Raw genomic sequence first — 25,488 nt, 5'->3', positions numbered from 1 at the left:
TTCTTCTTCTTCCGCTAGGTTCACCGTTTATACATTTACACAATATTAGGTTTACTACTGTCTACTGATGTAGACGTGATGTACCTACAATAGAAGTACTTACAACCAGACATCCTCTATTCGCTCCTCACGCGTTGTTAGCTGCAAAGATTTTACAACCACTCTACACGACATCACACATACATGACTTCTTCGAGATGACGAGAGCCACATTCGCGTCCAGACTTCGCTAGAAAATAGATCTCCGATCATTAGCACCATAACAGGCAATGATATTAGAAGAAAATAGGTAGATACGTTATACGCGGACCGCAAGTGGCACGTTAAAACTAAGCTAATTAGCAAACCTGAGCTCAGTCGCCCGCTGGCGTCGCGCTATCGATGACGTCGTTGATAGTAATGTGTATTTTGTTTTCGTCTCCCAAAACAACCGAAAATGCCGTCGTGTGTGATGAGATTCCGCACAAACTACACAAGCAAGGTTTCCAAAAGTCAAGGAATCACATTTCATTCGTAAGTAAAACTATTTCTTTTATATAATTCGTATTTTTCACTTATTTAACAATAACAAACTCGTGCACGTTCGTGTAAAATGCAACTCATTGCAATTTGTACCTTATGTCACATGCCATAAGTACGTATCAAGTTATCGTTGTACGTATTTTAAAGTTTCCGATCAAAGAATATAAAATAAACAGATAGGTCTCTTCTGAGTATTGACAATTCAAATAGTGTGCATATTTCCTGTTTTAGGGAAGGATAAATTAACTATGGTCTAACATCTTTTTACGGTCCACTGCTGGGTCTCTTCATACAATGAGGGAATTTTGGCTATGAGTATGTAGATTGTGTAATAGTAAATATTTTCAAAAATAAAAAATATTTTCATTTCACATTTTATTCCTTTACCTACCTTCCCGCGGCTTCGTCCGCGTAAAATTTAGTAATTTTATTTCGACTTCTTTTCCATGTATGGGAGCCCCCTTTATTTAATTTAATTTAATTTTTATTATTTTTATTATAGCGGCAATAGAAATACATTCTGTGAAAATTTCAACTGTCTACCTATTACGGCTTACGAGATACAGCCCGCTGACAGATGGACGTACAGACAGCGGAGGCTTAGTAATAGGGTCCCGTTGGCACCCCTTGGGCACGGAACCCTAAAAACGAGCGGAACCGCGGGAAAAAGCTAGTTCGTAATATATTAAATACCACAGTATAAGGTTTTTATTTTACTATACAACTACAGTGTAGGCATAAATCGGCATTAGCCGAAAAGACTTTACTGTTTTTTTTTCTTTGGAGTTTCTAGTTTACCGTCTCGTCCCGTCTCTTTTACGCTCGCACTATTAGGCATATATCCGTCCTTCTTCCACTCTTCTGTGCAGGACGAGGTAGTGCAAAATATAACCGTCTCTTTTTCGTGCGCAACTGAAGCTGAGGTTATTAGTTCACCGTCCTTTACTCTCTGTTGTGTGAGGTTAAAATACTATCTATGCGTTTATGTGTGTTGAGTCTTTCGGCGCTGACGCAGCGTGCCATTAATAAACATCGAATTTGATATAAGTAACCTATCTACCTATTTTTCTTCTAATATCATTGATAACAGGACAGTCAGTCTTGTCCGATTTTGTTGCTCTCTGAAATTGGCTGATAGAAATATGATAATATTGTAATACTTAGGGTAGTAGGTACCTAAGAACCTACCTACTTATTGATCACTCTCGCGAGTAATTCGGTAGGATTGTATAGTGCATATTATCTTCTTCTTCTATCTAAATATATAAAAGGAAAAGGTGACTGACTGACAGATCTATCAACGCACAGCTCAAACTACTGGATAGATAGTTATTATGACGCAGACATCCGTTAAGAAAGGGTTTTTGAAAATTCAACCCCTAAGGGGGTAATATGGAAGTTTGAAATTTGTATAGTCCATCCGGACGAACTCGCGGGAATAAGCTAGTTTTCCATATAATTTCAGTTTTTCTCAAGTATAACAGCAACGGTGTAGGTAATAAATACCAAATAAGTATAACTTGTGCATGTTTGATTGGAGTTACACTTGCTACATTGCTTAATGTAACTTGATAATATGAGCGCAGTGTACTTTTACTTTCAACAGTTTACTGTCAGTGAAGCAATGTATGCGTTACAAAATAAATTAGCATTATTTGCAAGATGACAATCTCCACACTTACCTCAGCATATTATAACGTGCCGCAATGTCATAAAAAAATATATTAAAAGTTAAAACAATCGGACAAGGCGCGTAAATGTTGTAATTTTCGTTTTTGCGTAGACTTGCTATCCTACTTATACTTAGTCATCGGTTTTGCCCGTGAGTAATTACCTGTTGGCTGTGTGTTTCCACATTATCAGTGTATCATGCCATGCATACAACGTTTAGATACCTTCAGTCAGACCTTACATTTGAACGCACAAAGCCGTGGGCAAAAGCTCAATAAATAAAACGCGTGTCCTCTTCAGCAAAAATCTAAAGTTGTATTTTTCCTTGTTTCAGGTCACAGCAGTTGCTGTGCTCAGCACCACGTACGCCAAGAACTCGACAACGAAAACGAAACCGAAACGACAGTTAGATGACATAAGGACACCTCAGAATCTACAATACTCTCTCATACTCCCACATTCAAGAGTCGCCCATTTTCGATCCATTAGTAGCAATCGGAGAATCTCAAATGTTGTACCAAGAGGAGGTAAACTACCGCCCTATGCAGTGCAAATGGAACCAGTAGTGCAGTACTCCCAAAAAGACCCACTGTACGATCCTACTCATGATAACCTGGTGGATGCCGTGAACCACAATGATATTTATGCTCAACCTAAAATACTAAACGTTCACGATCAAGGACCTGAAAGTTCTTTTGGACCCCCCTACGGAGCACTGCCTACAGCTCCTCTTTATAGAGAAGACTCACACCCTCACTACATAGAAGCTCCTGAACCTATAATAGAAATCATTATAAAAGAATCAAATGAAACATTACCTGCTCCACCACCACCTCAAGTATACAAAAAGAAAAAGGAACCAGTTCACGTTTTCTATGTCAAATACAGCAAGGATCCCCACTCTAAAGACAAAGTCGTTTATGAAAAACCTATTCCGGCTATCACGCCGCCTTCCAATGAAGATGACCACCACGAAGAGTATGTTACTGTTACTCCACAACCCTATTACATACCATCACAAACAACTACACTGAGAGCTATTATAAAACCAGAATCAGAAGTCTATCATAGTAACAGTAATGTTAAAATAACATTTGGAAATGATGAACATCATTACGGTTATAGAAGAGAGGAGAATCACCATGGCGAAGAAAGAGAAGAAACAGCTCCTAGACCAGCAATTGCTTTACCAAATCCACAACCAACTGAAATACAAACAGGAAGATCCGCATCACCGAAAACACAATATAATGAGCATGAAAATAAACATTTTAGTCAGTCTAGTCAACAAGCATATCAATCTGGACAGAAAGCACAAAGTCGCATACAATTTCAACAGCAGCCACAAATAAATCATGAACCCCAATTACCAAGACAAGGGCCATCAGTTACACCATTCAGAGCTCAAGCACCACGTCAACCCTTTGGTCCTGCTATATCCCTGAGACCATTTTCAAATGTTTCACCCAGTCCTAGTCAACATTTCTCTAATGTTGCTCCAACAATTCCTGGACCAATTGGGCCAAGTTTCTCATCATTCCCAAGGCCAAACAATCCTCCAACATTCAACTTACGCCAAAACAATCCTCCATCATTCGGGTCAAGGCCACACTATAATGGTCCACCGAGAGTTAGCTTCCACCCAGGACCACAAAGACCTCAACAGCAATTTTTCGATGAAGCAAAATACTTGCAAGAAAATTATCATACAATAACAACAGATCAAGTTGATCTACAAAAACAACAATTGTCACCAAACAGACCAATCCAGAACTTAAATCTTACTCCTAAGCCTAACCCAAGTCCATCCTCAGTTCATTTCACCGAACATCAAAGCCGACCTCAACAAATAATTCCTTTCAATCAACAACTACCTCAACAGAGACCACCGCAAGTGTTTGACAGCAATAAAAATAAGCAGTCATTCACAATCAATCCAAACAGGCCTCCATTCTTTAATTTAAAGCCATCTCCGCCACATATTGAAGACAATCGCCCTCCTTTCCAACGCCAACCACTTCCCCACCCACCTCAGCAGCATGTTAGTTTTCAGCAGGGTCCCCAAACACAACTTAGACCTTCCCCACAAATCTCGTCTCAGGACAGTCATAATCAAAACATATTTTTAGCATCTCCTTCATCTACACCGTCTCCAATTCCTCATAATCAGTTCCTCCCGCAACCTTCCTCTACACCTTTCTTTAGTTTTCAATCATCACCCAGTTCTAACCAACCCCAAAACTTCCATCAACAGAGCTTATCAGAAAGACCACAAGGATTATCTAATCTTGAGCATCAACAAAATGTTCAACAATTCGTACCAAATGGTGGTGAATTAGTTGCGTCCATTCCACGATATGAACATCATATAACGGTAAATGGACCAGATGATCAACACAGTTTTAGTGGTGGCTTAAATATTATAAGCCAACCAACCCCAACAGCTAGTCAGGTTGAACAACAAGCACAATCACAATATATTGATGCTGAACAAGAGCAGGTTAGACAACAGTTGGCTCAAAATGTTAGAAAACAGCAAGAAGAAATCCAACGCCTGCAAAATCAACTGCAATTTGCCCACCAACATCAACAACAGCAACAACAACAGCAGCAGCACCAACATCAACAACAGCAGCAACAACAACAGCAGCAACAACGACAACAACATCAGCAACAACAACAGCAACAACAAGAACAACAAGAGCAGCAGCAACAGCATCAGCAACAACAACATCAACTTCAGCAACAACAGCAGCACCAGCAACAACAACAGCAGCAGCAACAACAACACCAACAAGCTGAATACGAACAAAGAGTGAACCAATACAACCAACAACAACAAGCTGCAGCAAATAATCAGTATGTCCAAGAAAGATCCAGATTACAGCCCACATACGTAACAAGCTCAGCATCTCCCGAATATTACCAATCTACTTCTAGGACTGTCGAAATTAAACCTACAACTCAAAAGTATGGATCTTCAACAGTAAACGCTGTCAGTAACAGTCAAGAATCTCAAAAGGAACAAAAGAAGAGACCTGCAATTGAGTTGCCCGATGAAGTTCCCGATGATTTACGACAACAGTTACTATCTTCTGGTATTCTAGATAATGCTGATATAAGTGTCCTTGACTACGACAAAGTGGGTGAAACTCCTCTTGAATCGCTACCACCAGATCAGTTAGCAAACTTTTTCAGCGCTGGAGGTGCTCAACAAATAGCTGCGAGTGAACACAGGCCTGTAGTAGTGAAGCCCAATGGTGATAGAATAGAATCTAGAATAGACGACAATTTCGATGAAGATGACCAAGATATCGCTGCATCAGAAAATTTGCCAAGTATTGTAGCACCACCAAATAAACAGGCTGTAGAAATGAAGGTCGTGCTTTTCGACCCGAAAACTGCGGAAGGTCAGAAAATTGCTAATGATTATGTACAAGAAGATGCTACTCAAGTTGACCCAGTGGCTTTAAATGATAAAAAATATAATAGGTACTTACCTTTGAAAGTAAGCGGCAATCAATTTCCCTTGCCTGATGTATTGAAAGGCAGAAAAATTACCTCTGTTGTGGTCTTAGCTCCTGTTGAAACGGAAGCTTTGGATGGGGAACACCTTAGAACTGAACGTTCAGCAACTGATAATTTAAGAGGAATAAAATTTGTTGCCGGAGAAAGCCTTCATAAGCTATTAAGACGACCGACAAAGGACAACTTTGAAAAGTGGCTAGACATGGAAAAGAGAACAGCTACGGACGAACAGTCCGTTATTCTTCTGGTAACTGGGTAAGTTTCTCCTTTTTTTAATAATAATAATCGCATTGACAGTTCTTCTAGTGTTGCAAGTTGCTAGCGCCAGAGGAACTGTCAACGCGTTGCCGGCTTTTGAGGAATTTTAAAGAAGAGATATAATTTTTAAATTGACCTCTTTAAAAATAAAAATAAACAAAAATTTTTTAAGGTTTTGATCGAATCAACCTTAACAAAAGATTCGATCAAAACCTTAAAAATACGTTTGTTTTTAAAACCGACTATAAATAGAGTTTTCTGATGATTTTTTATTACAACGAGTTATTCTTGCATTTTACAGAAACGAAGAGAAACCAGAGGACAGGGAAATCTTCATGTACGACATAGCAACGGGCAACGTTAGCAAACTCAGTGGTGATCTTTCAAATGCATTCGTTGAGGCAGCAGAAAACAATTCTCTGAGCAAAGACTTTGAAAAACTAGCTATAGAAGGAGAAGGCACACCCGAAAACTTTAACAAGGAAAAAGAAGATGCCATTGCAGAAGGATCGGACAATGTGCCATTATTTGTAGATTTATCTGGAGTTAAGTTAGACAAAGAAAGTAATAAGGGAGTTTTAATATCCTCAGGGTACAGTAAAACAAAACGTGGCAGGTCGTTTAGAAGACATTGATGTACAAAACCGCCTTTGGCAATTTAACATTGTAAATAGTTTAGCATTAGTATTACTAAATTAAAGAGGAATTGATGTTGTATATTTACTTAGTTGTTAATAATTATGATGAAAGTGATGATCAGTTTGTAAAATATAAAGACTTTTATAGAAAAACATTTGAGTGTTTGTTTTTTAGTTAAAAATATCTTCAAAATTGTCCAATAAAATCTCAAGATATTAAGTGAAATAAGTACCTAATAGGTAACTACTATAAAGTAGAAGCGACCACTTGCGGCTTCGCTGGACGAAATTATAAATTCTCTGTATTCCTTATCCCGTGGGAATTCTGAAAAATTCAACTTTATTTCTTGTCTACTTTAAAAAGGGAATCTGTGTGCAAACTTTCAATTTTCTTGGTCTAAGGGATGATTTTATGCTAGACTTTGCCTAAATAGATTAATACAAGCTATTTGCAACTCGTAAAAAGGTAAGAATCTTACGTAATTTTATAATCAGAATCTACTCTACTAGAAGAAGAGAAGGTCATCATTAGGCCTAGAACTACGGGCTACCGGTGACAGCAAACTCCAAATTTAAAATTTCAAGCTTAGCAAAAGTGGTTCAGCGCGTTAGAACAACAGCTATACCTAACTAGTTAACTATCTACCTACCTTTGTGTTTTCTAAGCTAACCCAGCTATCAAACCAATTTGATTCATCAATAATTACAAATATTTTCTGACTAGAACTAATGAAAGATCATTACAATTTAAAATATCAATAACTAGTTAATAGTTATTTACCAAAAAATTACCCAGTATTAAAATATGAAATGAGCAATCCAAGTTTATGCAATAGCAACCCTGTTTTTCCCAAATAGCAAATTAAAAACGCAGAGCTAGCAACACAAAAAATAAACGTCAAACGTATGGATTAATTTATGGTGGAACGTTTCTGCCGCAGTGTAAATTTTTTAGTCTTTATTTTTTATGTGTTTATAAATTATTATTTTGGAGTTTTGTAATCATGATGGAGGGATCTTTGAGTAAATGGACCAATGTGATGAAAGGGTGGCAGTACCGCTGGTTCGTACTCGATGAGAATGCTGGTTTGCTGTCGTATTATACAGTGAGTGACGTTTTCAAATCTTTACTTTTCAGTTCCAGTATTGTTTGTTTTTATTACGATTATTTAAATAAAACTATCTAAAAATATTTACTTAATACACGCAAATAAATGTTTGGTTATGGATTTAAAAATGAATAAAGAAATAGCACCTGTATTATTTCTTAGAGGTTACAATTTTAATTGTTTACTTTGAACTACTTTACACACTTCTACGCAACAGTTCTATTAAAATACGAGTCTAAAATCAAAAGAGTTCGATATGAATAAATTATTTCAAATATACATATATGGATGTTAAGTTAAAAAAGATATACAATGGGGCCGATTCTCTTGGACACAATCTCTAAACTAAACTAAATTAACAGGTCTATCTAGTGCTAACCTTCTCCGCAAGCAACATTATGACAGGGATAGCAATAGATTTAGATGTGCCATTTTAGTTTAGTTTAGAGATTGTGTACAACGGAATTAGCCACAATATTAGTATTTAAAACAATTTCAGCTAGTTCACCTAAAAAAGCTCAGTAAACAAATTTTATTATTGTTATTAACATATACTAGATGAAGCCCACAAGTTCGTCCATGTGAATTTCTTTTTTTTAATCCCGGGGAACTTTGATTTTCTGGGATAAAAAGTAGCTACATCCATCTTCTGGATACAAGTTATCAAGTAGCATCCAATCCAAACTTATTCTTTAAACAGTTATATAGTTACTTCAAAAGTTGCAATTGATATTCATAAAACACAGTCTCAAAAATTTATTTATTTAAAATCATTTAATAATTCTTATTAATAACCTTTGGATTTTATACCATTCTGGTTAACATTCTGTTTATTAATCTTATTCTTATAATCTATGTAGTTTTGCTTAAAGAACTTATAGAACATATAGTACACAAATATAACATTAGGAAAGTACATGAATGTGATGCCGAGTGGTGCGGGACAGCTTGGTAGGAACACTTGCGAACTGTAGATTAACATTAGAGTAAATTGTATCTGTAAAAGATAATATTAATATTATCAACATGGTCATGGTCATGGTCGCTAACTATGGGCCTCATAAGAAAGCTCGATGAAAAAAAATTTTTTGAGTTTCAGTTCTAAGTATGGGGAACCCCAAAATTTATTAGTTTTTTTCTATTTTTGTGTAAAAATCTTAATGTGGTTCACAGAATACATCTACTTACCAAGTTTCAACAGTATAGCTCGGAAAAAAGTGGCTGTGACATACACACAGACAGACATGACGAATCTATAAGGGTTCTGTTTTTTGCCATTCGGCTACGGTACCCTAAAAATTAGTTTCAATGTTGATAGGAGCTACATTTAAGAGAAACCGACATGCAAAATCTCAAGAAAACTCTTTAACCAAAACAAATATTCATTAGGGTTCCGTACCTCAAAAGGAAAAACGGAACTCTTATAGGATCACTTTGTTGTCTGTCTGTTTGTCAAGAAACGTACTTACCTAGAAGGTTCTTGACCTAGAATTATGAAATTTGACAGGTAGGTAGATCTTATAGCTGACATTCGGGGAAAAATCTAAAACTGTAAATTTGTGGTTACATTACAAAAAAAAATTAAATTGTGGTCATGAACTAATAATTAGTATTTTCAATTTTCTAAGTAAGATAACTTATATCAAGTGGGGTATCATACGAAAGGTCTTTACCTGTGCATTCTAAAACAGATTTTTATTTATTTTTATGTACCATAGTTTTTGAATTATCCTGCAAAATGGTAAAACAATACGACTGTAGTACGGAATCCTCATTGCGCGAGCCTGACTCGCACTTGGCCGGTTTTTTTCTTTTAAATAAGCTATTGCTATAAAATTTATAGATATGAATAACATTCAAATATGATGAAACATAATCATCCATACTCACCATCTGCATAATGGTCAGCCACTTCTTATATTTAATAAGGACAGCTTTCACTTTAGGGCTTCCCTCTGAAGACATTAGATAGTAGCTGTACATTATTACATGCACTGCATTGTTTATCATCGGAGAGAATGAGGTAATGCCACCTGCAAAAAATTTATGAGGTATTGCTAAGGTAATCTTCACTGTTTTTCTCTAAACTAAATGTAGACTACAGTATGCGGCAGAAAATAATGTACGTCTGCCTTATGACATTTCAGCTTTGTAGACCGTTGTCTCTGTCAATCATACCCTTATGACATTTTGTCAGTCTCAACGACAGAGACAATGCTCTACAAATCTGCTATCTCCTTCTAAAGGTTGATGTACATTATTTTCTGCCGCATAGGTAGTACTATATCTGCATCTTTTTACTTAATATTTCTAAAATAGGACAGGAAAAGGCTGAAATTTGGCATGCAGGTAGATATTATGATGTAGATTTTGCTAAGAAAGAATTTTTAAAAATTTAACCCCTAAGGGGGTAAAATAGGGGTTTGAAATTTGTGTAATCCACGCGGACGAAGTCGCGAGAATAAGCAAGTGAAAAGGAAAAGCTGACTGACTGACGGATCTATCAACCTACAGCTCAAACTACTGAACGGATTAACTTGAAATTTGGCATGCAGATAACTATTACTTATGACGTAGACATCCACTAAGTATTTTTGTAAATTCTAACCTTACGGAGTTAAAATAGGGTTTTGAAATTTTGTAATTCCACTTGAACGAAGTCGCGGGCGTATACTAGTCTCTAATAATATTATTGTCCTCCCGACCAAATTTCGGCCACAGGGCCAATCTCCACGGAGTTTAGCCCCTATTCCCTCACTCTCATAGCCCGATGGGTCGGAAGTCCGACACGACCGGAGAGAGATCAGGCGCAGGACCGAATGCTTTATGTGCTCTCTGAGGCACGGGGCACCGCCACCTTCTCTGGACTTGTAGGCATTGACAATTTCATAACAGAAAAATCCAAAATCCAATCCTGACACATTTTTTAGCTCGACCCGGTAATCGAACCCAGAGTCTCGTCATCTGCAGTCGAGCATGCTATAGGTAGAGCTAGGCACTACACCCTATCCTATAAATCCAATAGCATCATAGAAATAATATCAAATCCATTAGCCTATCTAAACAGTGGCCCTTATAAGACGCCTCTCAATAAGACGTTTCTGAATATAATATTGACTATATCAAAAGAAAGATATTCAGATCTACTCAAACAATATTCAATTGTAAGCTAACGTGATAAGCTTCAATTTCATTTGGTCTAACTAGTTATCAAAGCCACTTTCTCGATTTGTACGCACAAACAGAATTATGCATGGAAACTGGATTTTAATGAGCTCTCGTATTGAATGTCTTAGGTTCAGGATCCTTTTAATGTTAATGACAGTTTGACAGCTTGTGAAGTAACTTAGCGTCTATCTGAAACTAGGCAATAAAGCATCAATAAAGGTATGATTTCGAACCACGCTGCACGCAGCAGCGCTGCCGCAACAGTGCTGTCACCAGCTGTCACAGTCCTGTCGCGGCACTACTGGTCCCCATACAATCTCTATAAGCTCATTTGACATTACATTCCGACCTAGGCAGCAATGTCGTGGCAGCAATGTAGCGGAACGTGGCACGTAGATGGCAGGGCAGGCGTGTTTTTTTAATGTCCACTTGTTGAGGCTTTCCGCCCTCGTGCGACAAGCAATAATCGATTTTTGTCGGCATAAAACATAAAACTATACCTTCAGATAGCAGTATTGAAACACACATGTTCTACAAAAAGCCGGTCAAAAATCTAAGATCTTGAATCTATCGGAAAAGATAAAAGTCGGCGAAATTATCGAACCAGTAGATACATGCAAATTATGACTGCTTTAAGTTGCCCGTCTGTGGCAGTCCTAAAGCCGTAACCCACGTTTCCTCATTAAACTCTAATAGACGTCAAAAGCCACTCGCTTTCTTACGACCCGCTCCAAAAATAGACTGCAATTAAAAAGTTATACCCACACTATTTTTCTGTAATGAAGATAAGTAATCTTTTGAATCTGGCTCAATTAAAATCATGAATCTTGTTCTAATGAATGGATTACTAAAGATCTTTACTAAGGATTCACGGGATCGAATTGGGCCTTTTACTCTTTTTGGGTCAGAAGGTTAAAAGGCCGAAGAAAGTGCTTGAAAATTGGCAATCCATTCAATCCAGTGAGAAATCGGATACGTAGCGCTTTAACGAGTCTTTAAACTCTACCCTTTTCATGAGAGAAAAAGAAATAAAAATAACCCGTAACCACCGTACCGCAAGACACCGGGCGAGTTTCCACCCCTATGTCGTGAACAATCCATCTTAGCGTACGAAACGCTTTGCGTCATCATTCCTTATACGCATGGCTAGGGTCTGGAATGCTCTTCCTAGATCAGTGTTTCCTGTCAATTATAATCCGGGTATCTTTAAAACAAGAGTGAATAGGCACCTTCTAGGCAAACGCGTCCCATCTTAGGCTACACCATCACTTCCCATCAGGTGTGATCGTGGTCAAGCTCGCGCCTATCATGATTAAAAAAATCACAGTCACTCATCATCCTTAGATTGTCAGACCTCCAAATCTACAGTATAGCGTAGTATAACACACGTTTCCGAGTGTACAGTGTACCGAAGACGACTAGGCGCGATCTGTATTCAAATACGCAGCAATGCAACAATACCCCCAAACCCAATATCAATTTATAACCGACAGTTTCTAAATCCCATCAGTTTTGGTGGTCAGCAGCCTGCAGCATCACGATTGAGGAGTTGAAATCCAATTTTTTATGGGACAATATCGCAGTTTCTCTATCGATGAATTTTTTTTAAAGTAAATCGGTTCAGAAATCACGGAGATTTTGGTGTACATAAGTAGAAGTACACAACTCCTTTTTTGGTAGTCGGTTAAAAAATATTTTTGACGTGCAGTCACGCGCGACGTTAGTGCGACCACCAATCACGCCAACTCAATCGTCTGAACCTAACCAGTGCGGCAGGTCATTACGCGACGCCGACGTAGCCGCGATTAGCTAGCTTGTCGCCTCTGCAGTGCGGCCACCTATTTTTCGCGTCGTCTCGCGTCGCATCGCTGTCGCTGGTGCGGTGCGGCCGCGGCGTTAGTGTGGCAGTTTGAGCGAATAAAGGAAATAAGCGCTTTCGACGATCGGTAGTGCCTAAGTTGCGCAATTACTTTACTCTTTTTTTTTATTAAAAAAGAATATTAGCCATGTTAAATGACTAATATTCCCCTTTCCTCTCCAACTAAGCATCAAGCTTGTGCTAGGAGTAGGTACGAAAATAGTGCAACCGTCAACCTTTCGGTTTTCAGTCCACTCCTTTACCCGTTGAGCTATTGAGGCTCTAAATTCTAATTCTCTAGTAAAAACTCTGATTCTCTAGTAAGAGAAATAACCCTAGATTACCCTTCTTATTTCGTGCCTAAATAGTGCCTAGGGACTTGTGCACATGTTGTAACAACGCATATCAATCGATTTCGATTGTTAAGCAACATTGACCCAAGTCGGTAACTGGACGGGTGACCAACTTTGGAGCTCTTTTGGTCTTTCCGTTTCCTCCGCGCCTCGGAGAGCACGTTAAGCCGTCGGTCCCGGTTATATTATCACTGACATCTGATAATAACTGTAAACCCCAAGAATCGAAATATCGTTCTCTTAGTGAGTTGCATGCGGAAGGATCTGGAAACTCACTGCAGTATTATCCCAAGAGAACTGCCATTATGTGATTAATGGAAAGGAGTCAGGACTTCCAGCAATGAGGAATACGATCATAAAGAAAGTGCGTAGACAAAAATATGATATCGCTAGCAACAATCTAGAGCAAACAATAAACAAACCATTTTCCCTTCGCGCTAACGTTAGATAATAATGGTCCAGTTACGCAAGCTTTTATATTATGTATTAATAAAACGAGGAAGATAAGCTGTAATCGGCGTTATTCAATATACCGGTATTACAGAGCTTTGGACCATCATTGTACAAAAGACGGTCGTAAGATTGTGTGCGCATTTATACGTCAACATATTTGATAAGATTCTTTTATATAGATAGGGTACTCATAAAGATTTGTTAGTCGTTAATCTGTAGATATAAAATTCAAAATCCTGACTGACTGATTTATATCAACGCACAGCCTAAACCGCTGGTCCTAGAGACATGAAATTTGGAGGGAGTGTTTTTCTTAAAGAGTAGGTATCCATTAAGAAAGGATTTTTCGAAATTCCACCCCTGTGTGTTAAATGGGGGTTTGAAATTTATGTAGTCCAAGCGGACTAAGTCGCGAGCATAAACAATGCTTATATGTATGCAATTCGTCCAAATTGTTTTCAAGTCTTATTTCATGCAGTACACATTACGTCCAGTACCCGTAGTATAAGATTTTACGTCTCACCAAACGTTGCTAGAGTCGAAACACAATAACATCAAAGTAAAATGGACCTAAAGAGCCTTGAATTGAAGTCAAATATTCAATGCCACTGATTTTAATTTCGCAATGTTTCCGCTTGGAGCGCCGGCTGTAGAAGTGTAGACAAACTTGAGCTTTAAAACAAGGCTTTTAAGATCCAGTTTACTGTAACGCGGAAGTATTTCGACTCTCGAATTTGGTTTGGTTTGGTGAGACGTAAAATCTTATACTACGGGTACAGTACGTATTTCGTTCAGTACGCATTTCGTCCAGTACGTATTTCGTCTAGTACGCATGTCGTCCAGTACTTATTTCGTTAAGTACGCATTTCGTCCAGTACGTATTTCGTCTAGTACGCATTTCGTTCAGTACCAACGACTTGTAGGTACGATTACAGAGGTATGAGTACGAGTATCTGTAACTACCCTATCTTCAGTTTTCATAAACGCGCTATAAGTAATTTGTTCTTATGTCCTCGACAGTTCGCGGCTTCACTCGGCGAAAATATAAAGCCACCATATCCCGTGGGAATTTCGAAAAATCCGGCCTAATACGGAAGGGCTTGGACTGGGCTTTCCTTTTTATATTGCAGTCACAATATTAGATAATGCAGCATGCAGTGAATAAATGAAGTACAAGTACGCGGCCGAAAGTGATGAACATCGGCCTTTAGAATGACATTTCACCTGTGTAGAGCGTTGTCTCTGTCACTCATACCCATTTGACGCTTTGTCGGTTTCAACGACCGAGACAGTGCTCTACAAATCTGCTGTCTCCTTTTAAAGATCGATGTTCATCACTTTTGGTCGCGTACTGTATATATATTAAGTATCTAACGTACAGTCGAGATGTGGTTTCTAAATCCAATTTATGGTGACTTTTCACCCACATCGTATTGAGCTTGTTGCGAGTTGCGGCTTACACAATACTGTATCTCCACGGTTCGTTAGTCGCTTCTATATAGGGTTGTTGGTAAAAGATTGCAAACCTCAGCCCGTTATCATAAATGACGAATTTTTTTTAGTTGATGTCTAAAACGTAAAAACCCGAAATCGTTGCGCATGGAAATTAGTAGTTCAGGCCTATAAGCGGTTGTGACATTCGAATCTCAAGTGTCATAATCATCATCATCATCATCATTATTAACCGATAAACGTCCACTCTACTGCAAGGACATAGGTCTCTTGTATAGACTTCCGTCTTCCACATGCCACGCTGACTGTTAGGGCACTTGTAACAAAACGTCGAACCTTTGACGCCACTGGCAGGCGACGAATGTTACATACATTTGACGCTAGGTAGGCTATTAAACGACTATTTTTTTCTAGCACCTTAGCCCCAACGTCTATCGGTTTTTAGAATTATGTGCTCTGCCCATTGCCATTTCAGCTGCTGAGTATTGAGATGTTATGTCGAAAAAGGTACCTCAAGTTACCAAACTTCTTTTATCATTAAACAAGGTATTCCCAATCGCGTGCAAAGTTAGGCAGTGGAAGCTTGTTGATTTGACGAAATGTTCCAAGTTTTCCGACTAAACTGCGCGGCCTGGCGCCTCACACGAGTCACGGAATTGTAGTAAATACACCTCCACAGACATAAAGCCTTATTTGTTTTAAACAGCCTGGTATTACGGAGTTATTTGTAGGTACTGTGGGATGGTGCAAAATGTGCAATAGCCATTTTACCAGTTTTCTTATATGGTACTTAATTATGGAGTTTCATTTTTCCCATAACTTTATATGTAATTGCGTTATACGAAAACACCGTGTCACATTAACATGAGTAGCTTTTTGGAAAGGCTTAGGATATTCCACTAAAACATTTTCAACCATTACATGCTTTTACTGCACCCGAATACTCTGACAATCCGACACTGTTGCCTTTATTCTCCTAAATCCTTTTGTTGTGTCCTGCTCTCCAAGTTATATTCTTTGCCCTGAAAAGCTAGCATCCTAATACCCTGAAACCCCTGTACCCATATGCATTATGTTATCCTACAACTCCATTTCTGAATCTCTAATTATCATACGCTTATCTTCAAAGGGCCTCTTACCAAGAGTGTAAAAAAAAAGTTCGTAGTTTCACAGCAGAGCAAATAATAACCAGCGTGCTAACATAATGGCATATGTGCAGGAATTCTGCACCGTTGTCTTTATTGTCCTAAATTCTTTTACAGTATCCCTATGACCTCAAAACGAAGTTCCCCTATCTGTAGATATAAAATTCAGAGTCCTGACTGACTGAATTATATATCAACGCACAGCCTAAACCGCTGGTCCTAGAGACATGAAATTTGGAGGGAGTGTTCTTCTTAAAGAGTAGGTATCCATTAGGAAGGATTTTTCGAAATTCCACCCCTCAGTGGGTTAAATGGGGGTTTAAAATTTATGTAGTCCACGCGGACTAAGTCGCGAGCATAAGCTAGTTACTCTTTGCCTTGAAAAATTTGCATCCTAATACCCTGTAAACCCCGTACCAATATGCACTATCTTCTCTTACCAAGTTTGTAAGGCAAAAGTTCATAGTTTACCTCCAACGTATTTTACAGCAGACCAAATAATGACCAGCGTGCTGACATGATGGTATATGTGCAGGAATGATGCCTGCCTCTGTTTCTTCCTTAACAAAAAGAACACAGTCTCGAACAGTTCCATTAGCTTCAAAATTATCGTCCACCAAAGGAACCGGAGCATCCTTAAAGCTTCTGGGTTCATCGAATAGTCTGGTAACATGCAGCCGAAGTGATAAGTGGTTGTCCACCCTGAGGTCATTATCTGAAAAAAATGTTGCTACTGAAGCTCTTAGAGTAGTGAGAGCCCAGTGGTTAAGATGACGGCCTTGTATAAGGGTGGTCCGGGACCGATCCCGGGTACATCTAAATTTTCAGAGTTTTAAGCCATTAAATTAATATTTTTAACGGAGCAGCAAAAAATCGTGTGGAAACCTGCTTGCCTGAGAGTTCTCCATAATGTTCTCAAAGATGCATGAAGTCCTTGACAATCCTATAGGAGAACAGTGCTCAGTTGTGGAGCCGGTGATGGGTTGATCACGATGACTGTAGCTCTAATATCTTAGACCGCCGTCTATCAGAGTTCAGGGAAGGGTAAATTAACAAGACTTGCTTAAATTACATGTTTACAGACAAATCTTTATACTTGTTCGACATCACCTGGTAATAATATGACCTATGCTGTCCTAAAACTTTTAGCCAATTGAAACATTCCTATATTAGTATTGAATATTTTTAAAGCTTTTAATTATTTATGTCAATACTGATAAATTATATGTGACAAATCAACAAAAAAACTCCCTAAATAATAAGTGACAGTCCAATTTAGTTATTTTTATTGAACAAATTGAAAGTGTGTCCAAAACAATTACGCAGGGCATGTCCATGGTAGTTGCTATAGAACTTTTTATCTCCGTTCATTATCAAAATATGTATTTGCAATTTGCAACATTGTTCGCTATACCACTTTTAGGTAGGTACTTAAAATCCATATATTTACAGTTTGCAAGTGTAGAGTTATTTGCTGTCTCATTGGGTTACATGACCAGTTCCAATGATGGTTTATCGTTTAACTGTTCAGTAATGCAACGCCTTTATGTTCAGACTTCACAATCACATATTATAGTATCTATAAGTAGATCAACCGGCCATGCCTATTGCCTATACCTTTCAAAGTTAAATGCCAACGGACTTGTGTAATTTCCCTTTACTTTATTGGTTTTGAATTTACAACGCAAAGCTAATAGCAAAAGCTTCCATGCATTTGATATGCTCTAATAATAACATGATAAGAGATAACATAGAAAAATGGACCATAAAAGTTCTAGAATGGTACCCCAGAAACAAAAAGAGAAGAAGGGGGAGACAATTTAAAAGGTGGGAGGATGACATAAGAAACTTGGTTGGTGGTATGTGGACAAGGTTAGCCAGAAATAGAACCATTTGGAAAAGTTTAGAGGAGGCCTATGTCGATGGACACGCAGAACATAAAATAAAATAAAAAAAAAAAACAACAAAAAATGTTAATGTAAATAATCCTTAATGCAATAATTTTTAAGTATTCAATGCATTATTTACCTAGTAATAAGAAAAACCTGTAAATACTTAACACTGCAATAAAGGCTCTTTTTATTTTTATTTTTATTTTATTTATTTATTTTATTAATAAATATGTAAGAGTCATCTCGAACATCACTCTCGTAAAGTATTTTTAAATAAAATTGCTACATAATTCAATTTTTCACCTTTGCCATTACTCTTGTCAGAGTGGACGTATAGTCATAATAAAATTATTGTGAACAAGATCGATCTGACAAGAAAAGACATTCTAATCAGTTTATTCCAGTAATAGATGATTTTGCGTCTTCGTCGGCGTGGACTTAGGTTTTTATAAATTCCGTGGCGACTCTTATTACCTGGGGTATATATTATAGCCTATTCACTCTCTAGATCTTTAACCAACTTTGCAAAATATCAAGTCGATCCATTGTTTCGTTCCGGCGTGATTAAAGGGCAAAGCAAGAACCAACCACACATTCGCATTTATAATATTAGTAGGATCTGACAATGACATCCTCTCTTTTGGGGCTAGTTTTACGCTTCATGAGATTTCCTTATTTCTGAGTCACTGATGCAACTCTATGCTATTTTCCATATTTGTAGAGCAGGTTCAGTTTTTTTTATTTCATACAAAGAATAATAACGCCACATATTATTATGACATACGGACAACTTTGCGTTTGCGACAGTTTCGTCTGCCGGAATTCTGCCGGTTCCGCAGTTTTTGATATGTATTTAAAAATTATTAAAAATTTCCTTGAAGTGTAGGTAAAACACTATCATAAGAAAAATATAAATACAGAAGGATTTAGACTATAGTGCATTCGCGCTGGCCAAGTGCAGATTATCAGACTTCACATACCTTCCAAAATATTGTGGAGAATTCGCAGGTTTCCTCACAATGTTGTCCTTTACCGTCAAAGCAAGATATTTAATTGTCTAAAACGCACAAAACTCCGAAAAGTTTGAGGTGCGTGCCCGGGATCGAGCTCAAACTTACCCCCCAAGTAACAACCACATTGGACACAATCTGCAGCACATTGTACCACTTGATGACTGTCCGGAGATCGTAAGGCCGTCTGTCATGCATGAGAAATGGCAGAAGCTTAATGACCGTCAAGTAGCTAACGATGATCGAGACAAGCTGCCATGGTGAAGTCATTAGCGACCAGTCCTTGACTCGTGGATCTGCAATAAGTGGAATAAGTAATTGGTAGTTACAGCTGTAATTTTTTCGCAATATCGCTTAGTAACTTAAGATTGAAGTTACAGTAATCTTTAGGGTTCCGTACCTGAAGGGTGCCAACGGGACCCTATTACTAAGGCTGAAATTTAAAGAGCACACTTTGACTTATTTCAGACTTGAGAATGAGTTAAAACGAGACAGATTTATGTGAGAGATATAGCTCTGTCTCATTTTAACTTTGTTTTAAGTCTAAGCAAAGTCAGAGTGCGCTCTATAGACCTTAGACTCCGCTGTCCGTTCGTCCGTCTGGACGTCTGTCTGTCGGCGGGCTGTATCTCGTGAAGCGTAATAGGTAAAGTTGAAATTTTTACAGAATGTGTATTTCTATTGCCTCTATAACAACAAATAATAAAAATATCCTAACGGCCGCCATGAAAATTAAAAAAAAAAAAAATTTTCTTGTACGATGGTACGGAACCCTTCGTGTGCGAGTCCGACTCGCACTTGACTGATTTTTTTTTCGAATTAGGAGCGTTTTATGTAATTAATTAATATCAGTTGCTTTAACGGTGAATGAAAACATCGGAAGGAAACCGGCATTGCTGAGAGTTCTCAAGGGTGTGTGAAGTCTGCCAATCCGCATTTCAAGTCAGCTGAAGCGTGGTGGGCTATGACCAAACCCTCATTCTGATAGGAGACCCGTGCTCAGTGCTCTGGCGATGGGTTGAATCATGATGACTGTAAAAATTGGTGTTTGGACTTTCGGGCAAAAATAGAGAAGTAGGTATGTAATTCAAGATTTCTGGACCCTGGATTTCCACTCGAGGTAGCCGGGGAGGGTCGGCTAGTCTAAATATATAAAAGGAAAAGGTGACTGACTGACTGACTGATCTATCAACGCACAACTCAAACTACTGGACAGTGGACGGATCGGGCTGAAATTTGGCATGCAGATGGCTATTATGACGTAGGCATCCGCTAAGAAAAGAATTCAACCCCTGGGTGAAATAGGAGTTTGAAATTTGTGTAGTCCACGCGGATGAAGTCGCGAGCATAAGCTAGTCTTTACATAAAGATTCTATGCAGAGTTTTTTTCTAATAGATGCGGAAAATGTGCTTTTAACATAATTGAAGTTTTACCGTAGAGCTTTAGAGCTTTGGTGTGGATATGAATACTGAAGAGTGCAGATCTTTTCGACGTTTACGATTGTACCTATGCATTTTTATTCGGCTCGGCGAACCGCATATTTTTTAAAGCTTTAAATTTTCTAAAGCTACAATGGAATTGCGTTGGTAAGTTTAACTATAGGGCCTGCGCAGACGACGGACTTGTCGACTTGTTTACGAAACTCTTGAGGACAAAAGTCCCTCATCTTTTACTGTGGTATAAGTGTGGTATGTAGGTACTATATTAGTGCATCGTGTGTTGCAGTTCTAAGTGACCCAGTTTCCTAAATCGCCTTAGGATCCAGGCACGCTAGTTCAAGGGGGGGGGGGGGGGGATAATATATGATACCACGAAAAAAATGGGAAATGGGGCATTGACCTGAGTTTTGCACGCTATACATTGCGGGTTTGAAAACACAAAATCACTAAAACTACAAAACGAGCCAAATGGTTATTGGTATTGGATTGTGTTTAGCAGTAGAGGCATAAATGCACTGCTTACCCCAGTTGTAAGCTATTTATCATTATGACCATATCTTTCATTATGACCTGCCAGTAAACGGGTTCCTACCTAACTAATGCCTACCCTGGCTTCAAACCCTGTGCACGCCACTGGTGTTTAGGTAGTATAACAATAACGCTAAGTTTTTGCTAGCGTTCTGGTTCCACCCTGTATGAATGATTAAAGGTTGACCTACTGTAAACGTTTGCTTAATAAACCATAACTAGATCAAAATGTCTCGTGCGATACTTATCGTTGCGTGCTATCTATCTTTAATACTATCGCATGTAATGAAATCACGATTCCGATGCAATCGGGATACAGTTCAGCTTTTCATTTCTAAACTGATTATTGCGTACTCTCAAACTCGAAGAAGCAAGTGAGTGACATTACACAGACATTACATGACATCTTGATCTACAGTATAAATATTCACCCATAAGGCCCAGTGTCCAACAGCGGAGAAGGGCGGAGATGTTTTTAACAAATCAATCAGATTCTACAAGGTACTAGATAATGTCCGTAACATCCCGGCAAGCTAAGGTCGGGGCCCATGTGTTACCAAAAAATAATGCGCCTTATAACGTACTAACTGATGCCCGCGACTTTGTCTGCGTGGATTTAGGTTCTTAAAAATCCCGTGGGAACTCTTTGATTTTCCGGGATAAAAAGTAGCCTATGTCCTTCCCCGGGATGCAAGCTATCCCTGTACCAAGTTTTGTTAAAATCGGTTTAACGGATAGGCCGTGAAAGGCTAGCAGACAGACAGACAGACAGACACACTTTCGCATTTATAATATTAGTATGGATCTGCGTACCTACCCGTAGGAGGATGGGTAGTAATATAGCGTTCATTAATATATTGAAAACTTTCTTAATCGAAAAAGCCTATCCATACTTAATATTATAAATGCGAAAGTGTGTCTGTCTGTCTGTCCGTCTGTCTGTCTGTCTGCTAGCCTTTCACGGCCCATCCGTTCAACCGATTTTGACGAAATTTGGTACAGAGGTAGCTTGCATCCCGAGGAAGGACATAGGCTACTTTTTATCCCGGAAAATTAAAGAGTTTCACTGGTTTTGAAAAAACTGACATCCACCCGGACGAAGTCGCGGGCATAGAAGATAACACTAAAATGACCGATAATAAGTTAAGGACCGATAATATTATCCAATAGGTATTATCACGTAAGAAACGGGGTAATCTTCCGTGATAATACTCAAAATAGCTACCAGATTGCCGATTTTGTGATGATAACGATTAGTATCTACCTACTCTATTTCGAAATTCAATATTACTTGGTTTAACGGTGAAGGATAAGATTGTGATGAAATAAAACTAAGCTAGCTAAGACGCATGTAACTCCGAAAAGTTAGAAGTGTCCGGGATCGAACCTCCGACCTCCCGAACTGGCAGACGTCTTAACCACTACCACGGTTCACGACAGTTAGGGAACTTCTAACTCTAACAAAACATCGAGGCTTCGACGTCACTGGCAGGCGTCAAATGTTAGTACAGCAGTTAGACGCAAGTAGCCCTGAAGTAGCCCTATTTTTAACCGACCTCCAAAAAGGAGGTGGTTCTCATAATTCAGCCCGTTTTTTTAAATGATTTTTTCGAGGTGTCTGGACCGATTTGCAAATTATTATTTTTATTCTTTGATTTTACATCACCATAGTCTAATATTTGACATATCGTCGATCCAGCAGGGCGTTTGTCTCAAACATGCATCAATCATTATTACAATCTCAATTGTTCTGATTGGCTGAATTTGTGCGATTCTTGTTGCAACAATGCATTGTGGCCAATAGTGAGCGAGCATTAACCAATCAGAGATGATTGCGATCGTGACATTGTAGCTGTCAAACAACCGCGGTAGAGCCACAGGATCAAACCGAGAGTTCCCTCACTCTAGTTCACTCTGCCAGTATTATACGCTATCACTTCTAAGTTTATCAGTCCATAATGACTGTACAGTACGCGGCCGAAAGTAATGGTCATCGACCTTAAGAAGGAGATAGTTGATTTGTAGAGCACTGTCTCTGTCGTTGAGACCGGAAAAAAGGCCTTATAGGCAGTGGCGTGCACAGTGTTTGAAGCCAGGGTAGGCATTAGTTAGGTAGGAACCTGTTTACTGGCAGGTCATAATGAAAAAGATGCATTGAGCTATTACAACTGGGGTAAGGAGTACATTTATACCTCTATGACCTGCACGCCACTGCTTATTGGTAATGAGTGACAGAGACAACGCTCTACAAAGCCGAAATGTCATTCTAAAGGCTTATGTACATTACTTTCGGCCGGGTACTGTAGCTAATCGTATCACAATCTCCACGTTATAAGTTGTGAGTTGTGACATAGTGTAGAACTCCATAAGAGCTTTACAGTACAACGCATTAACGCATTCTACAAGCTCGTAATTAAACTGTAGCCGGCCATTACCACTACATTGTTATTAGTCAGTTAGTGTGCGCGTTGCGTAAATGTCAGGTCAAAAGGTCCGCCACAGTCGACTTGTTTACGGCCCATTCGCCGTTCGTCCGGCTGTATAGCTATTACCTACTGTCCCACGTTTGGGCAAAAGCCTCCCTCCGATTTTTCCACCATTCCCAATTCTGTGCCTCTTCGGGCCACGTAACTGTAAATTTATTTAATTCGTCACGCCATAGTCGCCTCGGCCTGCCACGCTGGCGTTTTTTTTAAAACTAGCGCTTGGCTGCAATCAGACCTGGTGGCAAGTGATGATGCAGCCTAAGATGGAGCGTGCTTGAATATAATAGTTTTTTTTTTATTTTTATTCAGATACAAGTTAGCCCTTGACTGCAATCTCACCTGGTGGTAAGTGATGATGCAGTCTAACATGATAGCGGGCTAACCTGGAAGGGGTATGGCAGTTTTTATTAAACCCATACCCCTTTGGTTTCTACACGGAATCGTACCGGAACGCTAAATCGCTTGGCGGCACGGCTTCGCCGGTAGGGTGGTAACTAGCCACGGGCAAAGCCTCCCACCAGACCAGACCAGAAATTTAGAAATTATAAAATTCCAAACCCCTGCCAGGAATCGAACCCGGGACCTCCCACTATTAAGACCACAGCGCTCACCACTGCGCCAGGGAGGTCGTCGAATATGTTTTATTCAAGTAAACTTTTTACAAGTGCCTTTGAATCGTCGGGTAGTTTTAATTTACCTTGCCTAGAAGATGCCTATATTCACTCTTGACTTGAAGGTACCCGTATTATAATTGGAGGGGAAAACTGATAATGGAAGGTTGTTCCAAAACTTTCGAATCAGAAATGAGGAGGCAAAAAAAGGCGTTGATGATTCTGGAATGCTAAATAGGATAGATAAATACTAAAACACTTTCTTATTTATGTCTATCTTCATTGGCAGTTAATAACCTACCATTTTATAGGTCGATGAAACAATACTTAATTAGAGAGATCGTTAAATGATTTTCTCAGTTTTACACTAAAATCTTTTGTAGCACATGATGAAAACATTACGTAAATGACTAACAATAAAGTGGTAACAGCTCACTATAATTTAATTATCCGCTCTCTCGTGCAACGTACAATGTCGCAAGTGAAGATGCACTTGCACATTACGTTATGTCACAATATGCCTGAAAGGTTAACCACACACAGTTTTACGATTGATGTGTTTGAAAAAGTGTGCCGTTTGATTTATGATATCCTGGTAATCGCAGTCAAAATCTGACCATTTATTTTCCCAGTTGCAATCAATATGATCAACCCATCGCCGGAAGGGTCTTGGCCGTAGTCTACCGCGCTGGCCATGTGCGGATTGGTAGACTTCACACACCTTTGAGAACATTATGGAGAACTCTCAGGCATGCAGGTTTCCTCACGATGTTTTCCTTCACCGTTAAAGCAAGTGATATTAAATTAATTAAAACGCTCATAACTCCGAAAAGTTAGAGGTGCGTGCCCGGGATAGAACCCTCGACCTCCGATTAGAAGGCGGACGTCCTAACCACTAGGCTATCACAGCTTACGTAATGTAGATTACTAAGGTCTAATATAAGGTCTATTAAACCTACTAGGAACATGCTAAACCGAAGAAAAATTAATAAAGCAAAGAAGCAATGTAAAGTACCTGCTCTTTCATAAAAGACAGTGTTGTAGGCTCTTATGACACTCTCCATTGTCACGACTGTAACGAGACGGCTCGTGTTTGTTCCCGGAACGATGTAACGTCAGCAAACACACCTTTGCAAATGGAAATATGCCTATTACTATACAATGCACTGCTCTATTGTACTTACTTTGTATACGGGTTGATTTTATTTGGTTTTACTATATTTATTAGGTTCATCATCATCATGATCAACCCACCGCCAGCTCACTACAGAGCACGGGTCTCCTCAGAGTGAGAAGGGTTTGGCCATAGTCTACCACGCTGGCCATGTGCGGATTGGTAGACTTCACACACCTTTGAGAACATTAT

The 25,488-nt window shown here is 38.9% G+C and overlaps 3 protein-coding genes across 3 annotated transcripts in view; 2 read left to right on the top strand and 1 right to left on the bottom strand.

The window, feature by feature from the left end:
* The window catches only part of LOC117992087 (alpha-protein kinase 1-like), a 31,547-nt gene extending 24,783 nt beyond the window's left edge, over positions 1–6,764 (top strand). Inside the window, exons 2-3 of the mRNA XM_034979743.2 lie at positions 2,528–5,976; positions 6,281–6,764. Coding sequence (XP_034835634.1) covers positions 2,528–5,976; positions 6,281–6,614 — 3,783 coding nt within the window. The 3' untranslated portion in view covers positions 6,615–6,764. The remainder of the gene's footprint in view (positions 1–2,527; positions 5,977–6,280) is intronic.
* Positions 6,765–7,512: 748 nt separating this feature from the next.
* LOC117992089 (oxysterol-binding protein-related protein 9) overlaps positions 7,513–25,488 on the top strand; it is a 69,662-nt gene continuing 51,686 nt past the window's right edge. Inside the window, exon 1 of the mRNA XM_034979747.2 lies at positions 7,513–7,723. Coding sequence (XP_034835638.1) covers positions 7,622–7,723 — 102 coding nt within the window. The 5' untranslated portion in view covers positions 7,513–7,621. The remainder of the gene's footprint in view (positions 7,724–25,488) is intronic.
* LOC138403752 (very long chain fatty acid elongase 7-like) lies at positions 8,514–25,237 on the bottom strand. Its single transcript, XM_069505531.1, has 5 exons — positions 25,138–25,237; positions 19,166–19,353; positions 16,627–16,870; positions 9,617–9,759; positions 8,514–8,723 (listed from the first exon to the last, which is right to left on the bottom strand). The coding sequence occupies exons 1-5, from the start codon at positions 25,184–25,186 to the stop codon at positions 8,514–8,516; spliced, it is 834 nt and encodes a 277-aa protein (XP_069361632.1). The 5' UTR covers positions 25,187–25,237.

The sequence above is a fragment of the Maniola hyperantus genome, chromosome 20, assembly GCF_902806685.2.
Source record: "Maniola hyperantus chromosome 20, iAphHyp1.2, whole genome shotgun sequence".
NCBI lineage: Eukaryota > Metazoa > Arthropoda > Insecta > Lepidoptera > Nymphalidae > Maniola > Maniola hyperantus.
The sequence above is the reverse complement of the archived record's forward strand: the minus strand, read 5'-3'. Positions and strand labels throughout refer to the sequence as shown.

Excerpts from the sequence above, each read along its gene's own strand:
- LOC138403752 (XM_069505531.1), bottom strand. The coding sequence starts at position 25,186 with ATGGAGAGTGTCATAAGAGCCTACAACACTGTCTTTTATGAAAGAGCA. Across the intron at positions 16,871-19,165 it reads ATGTGGTTGTTACTTGGGGG|ATAATGACCTCAGGGTGGAC; the intron begins GTAAGTTTGAGC and ends CATTTTTTTCAG. Across the intron at positions 8,724-9,616 it reads GGCTGACCATTATGCAGATG|ATACAATTTACTCTAATGTT; the intron begins GTGAGTATGGAT and ends TATCTTTTACAG.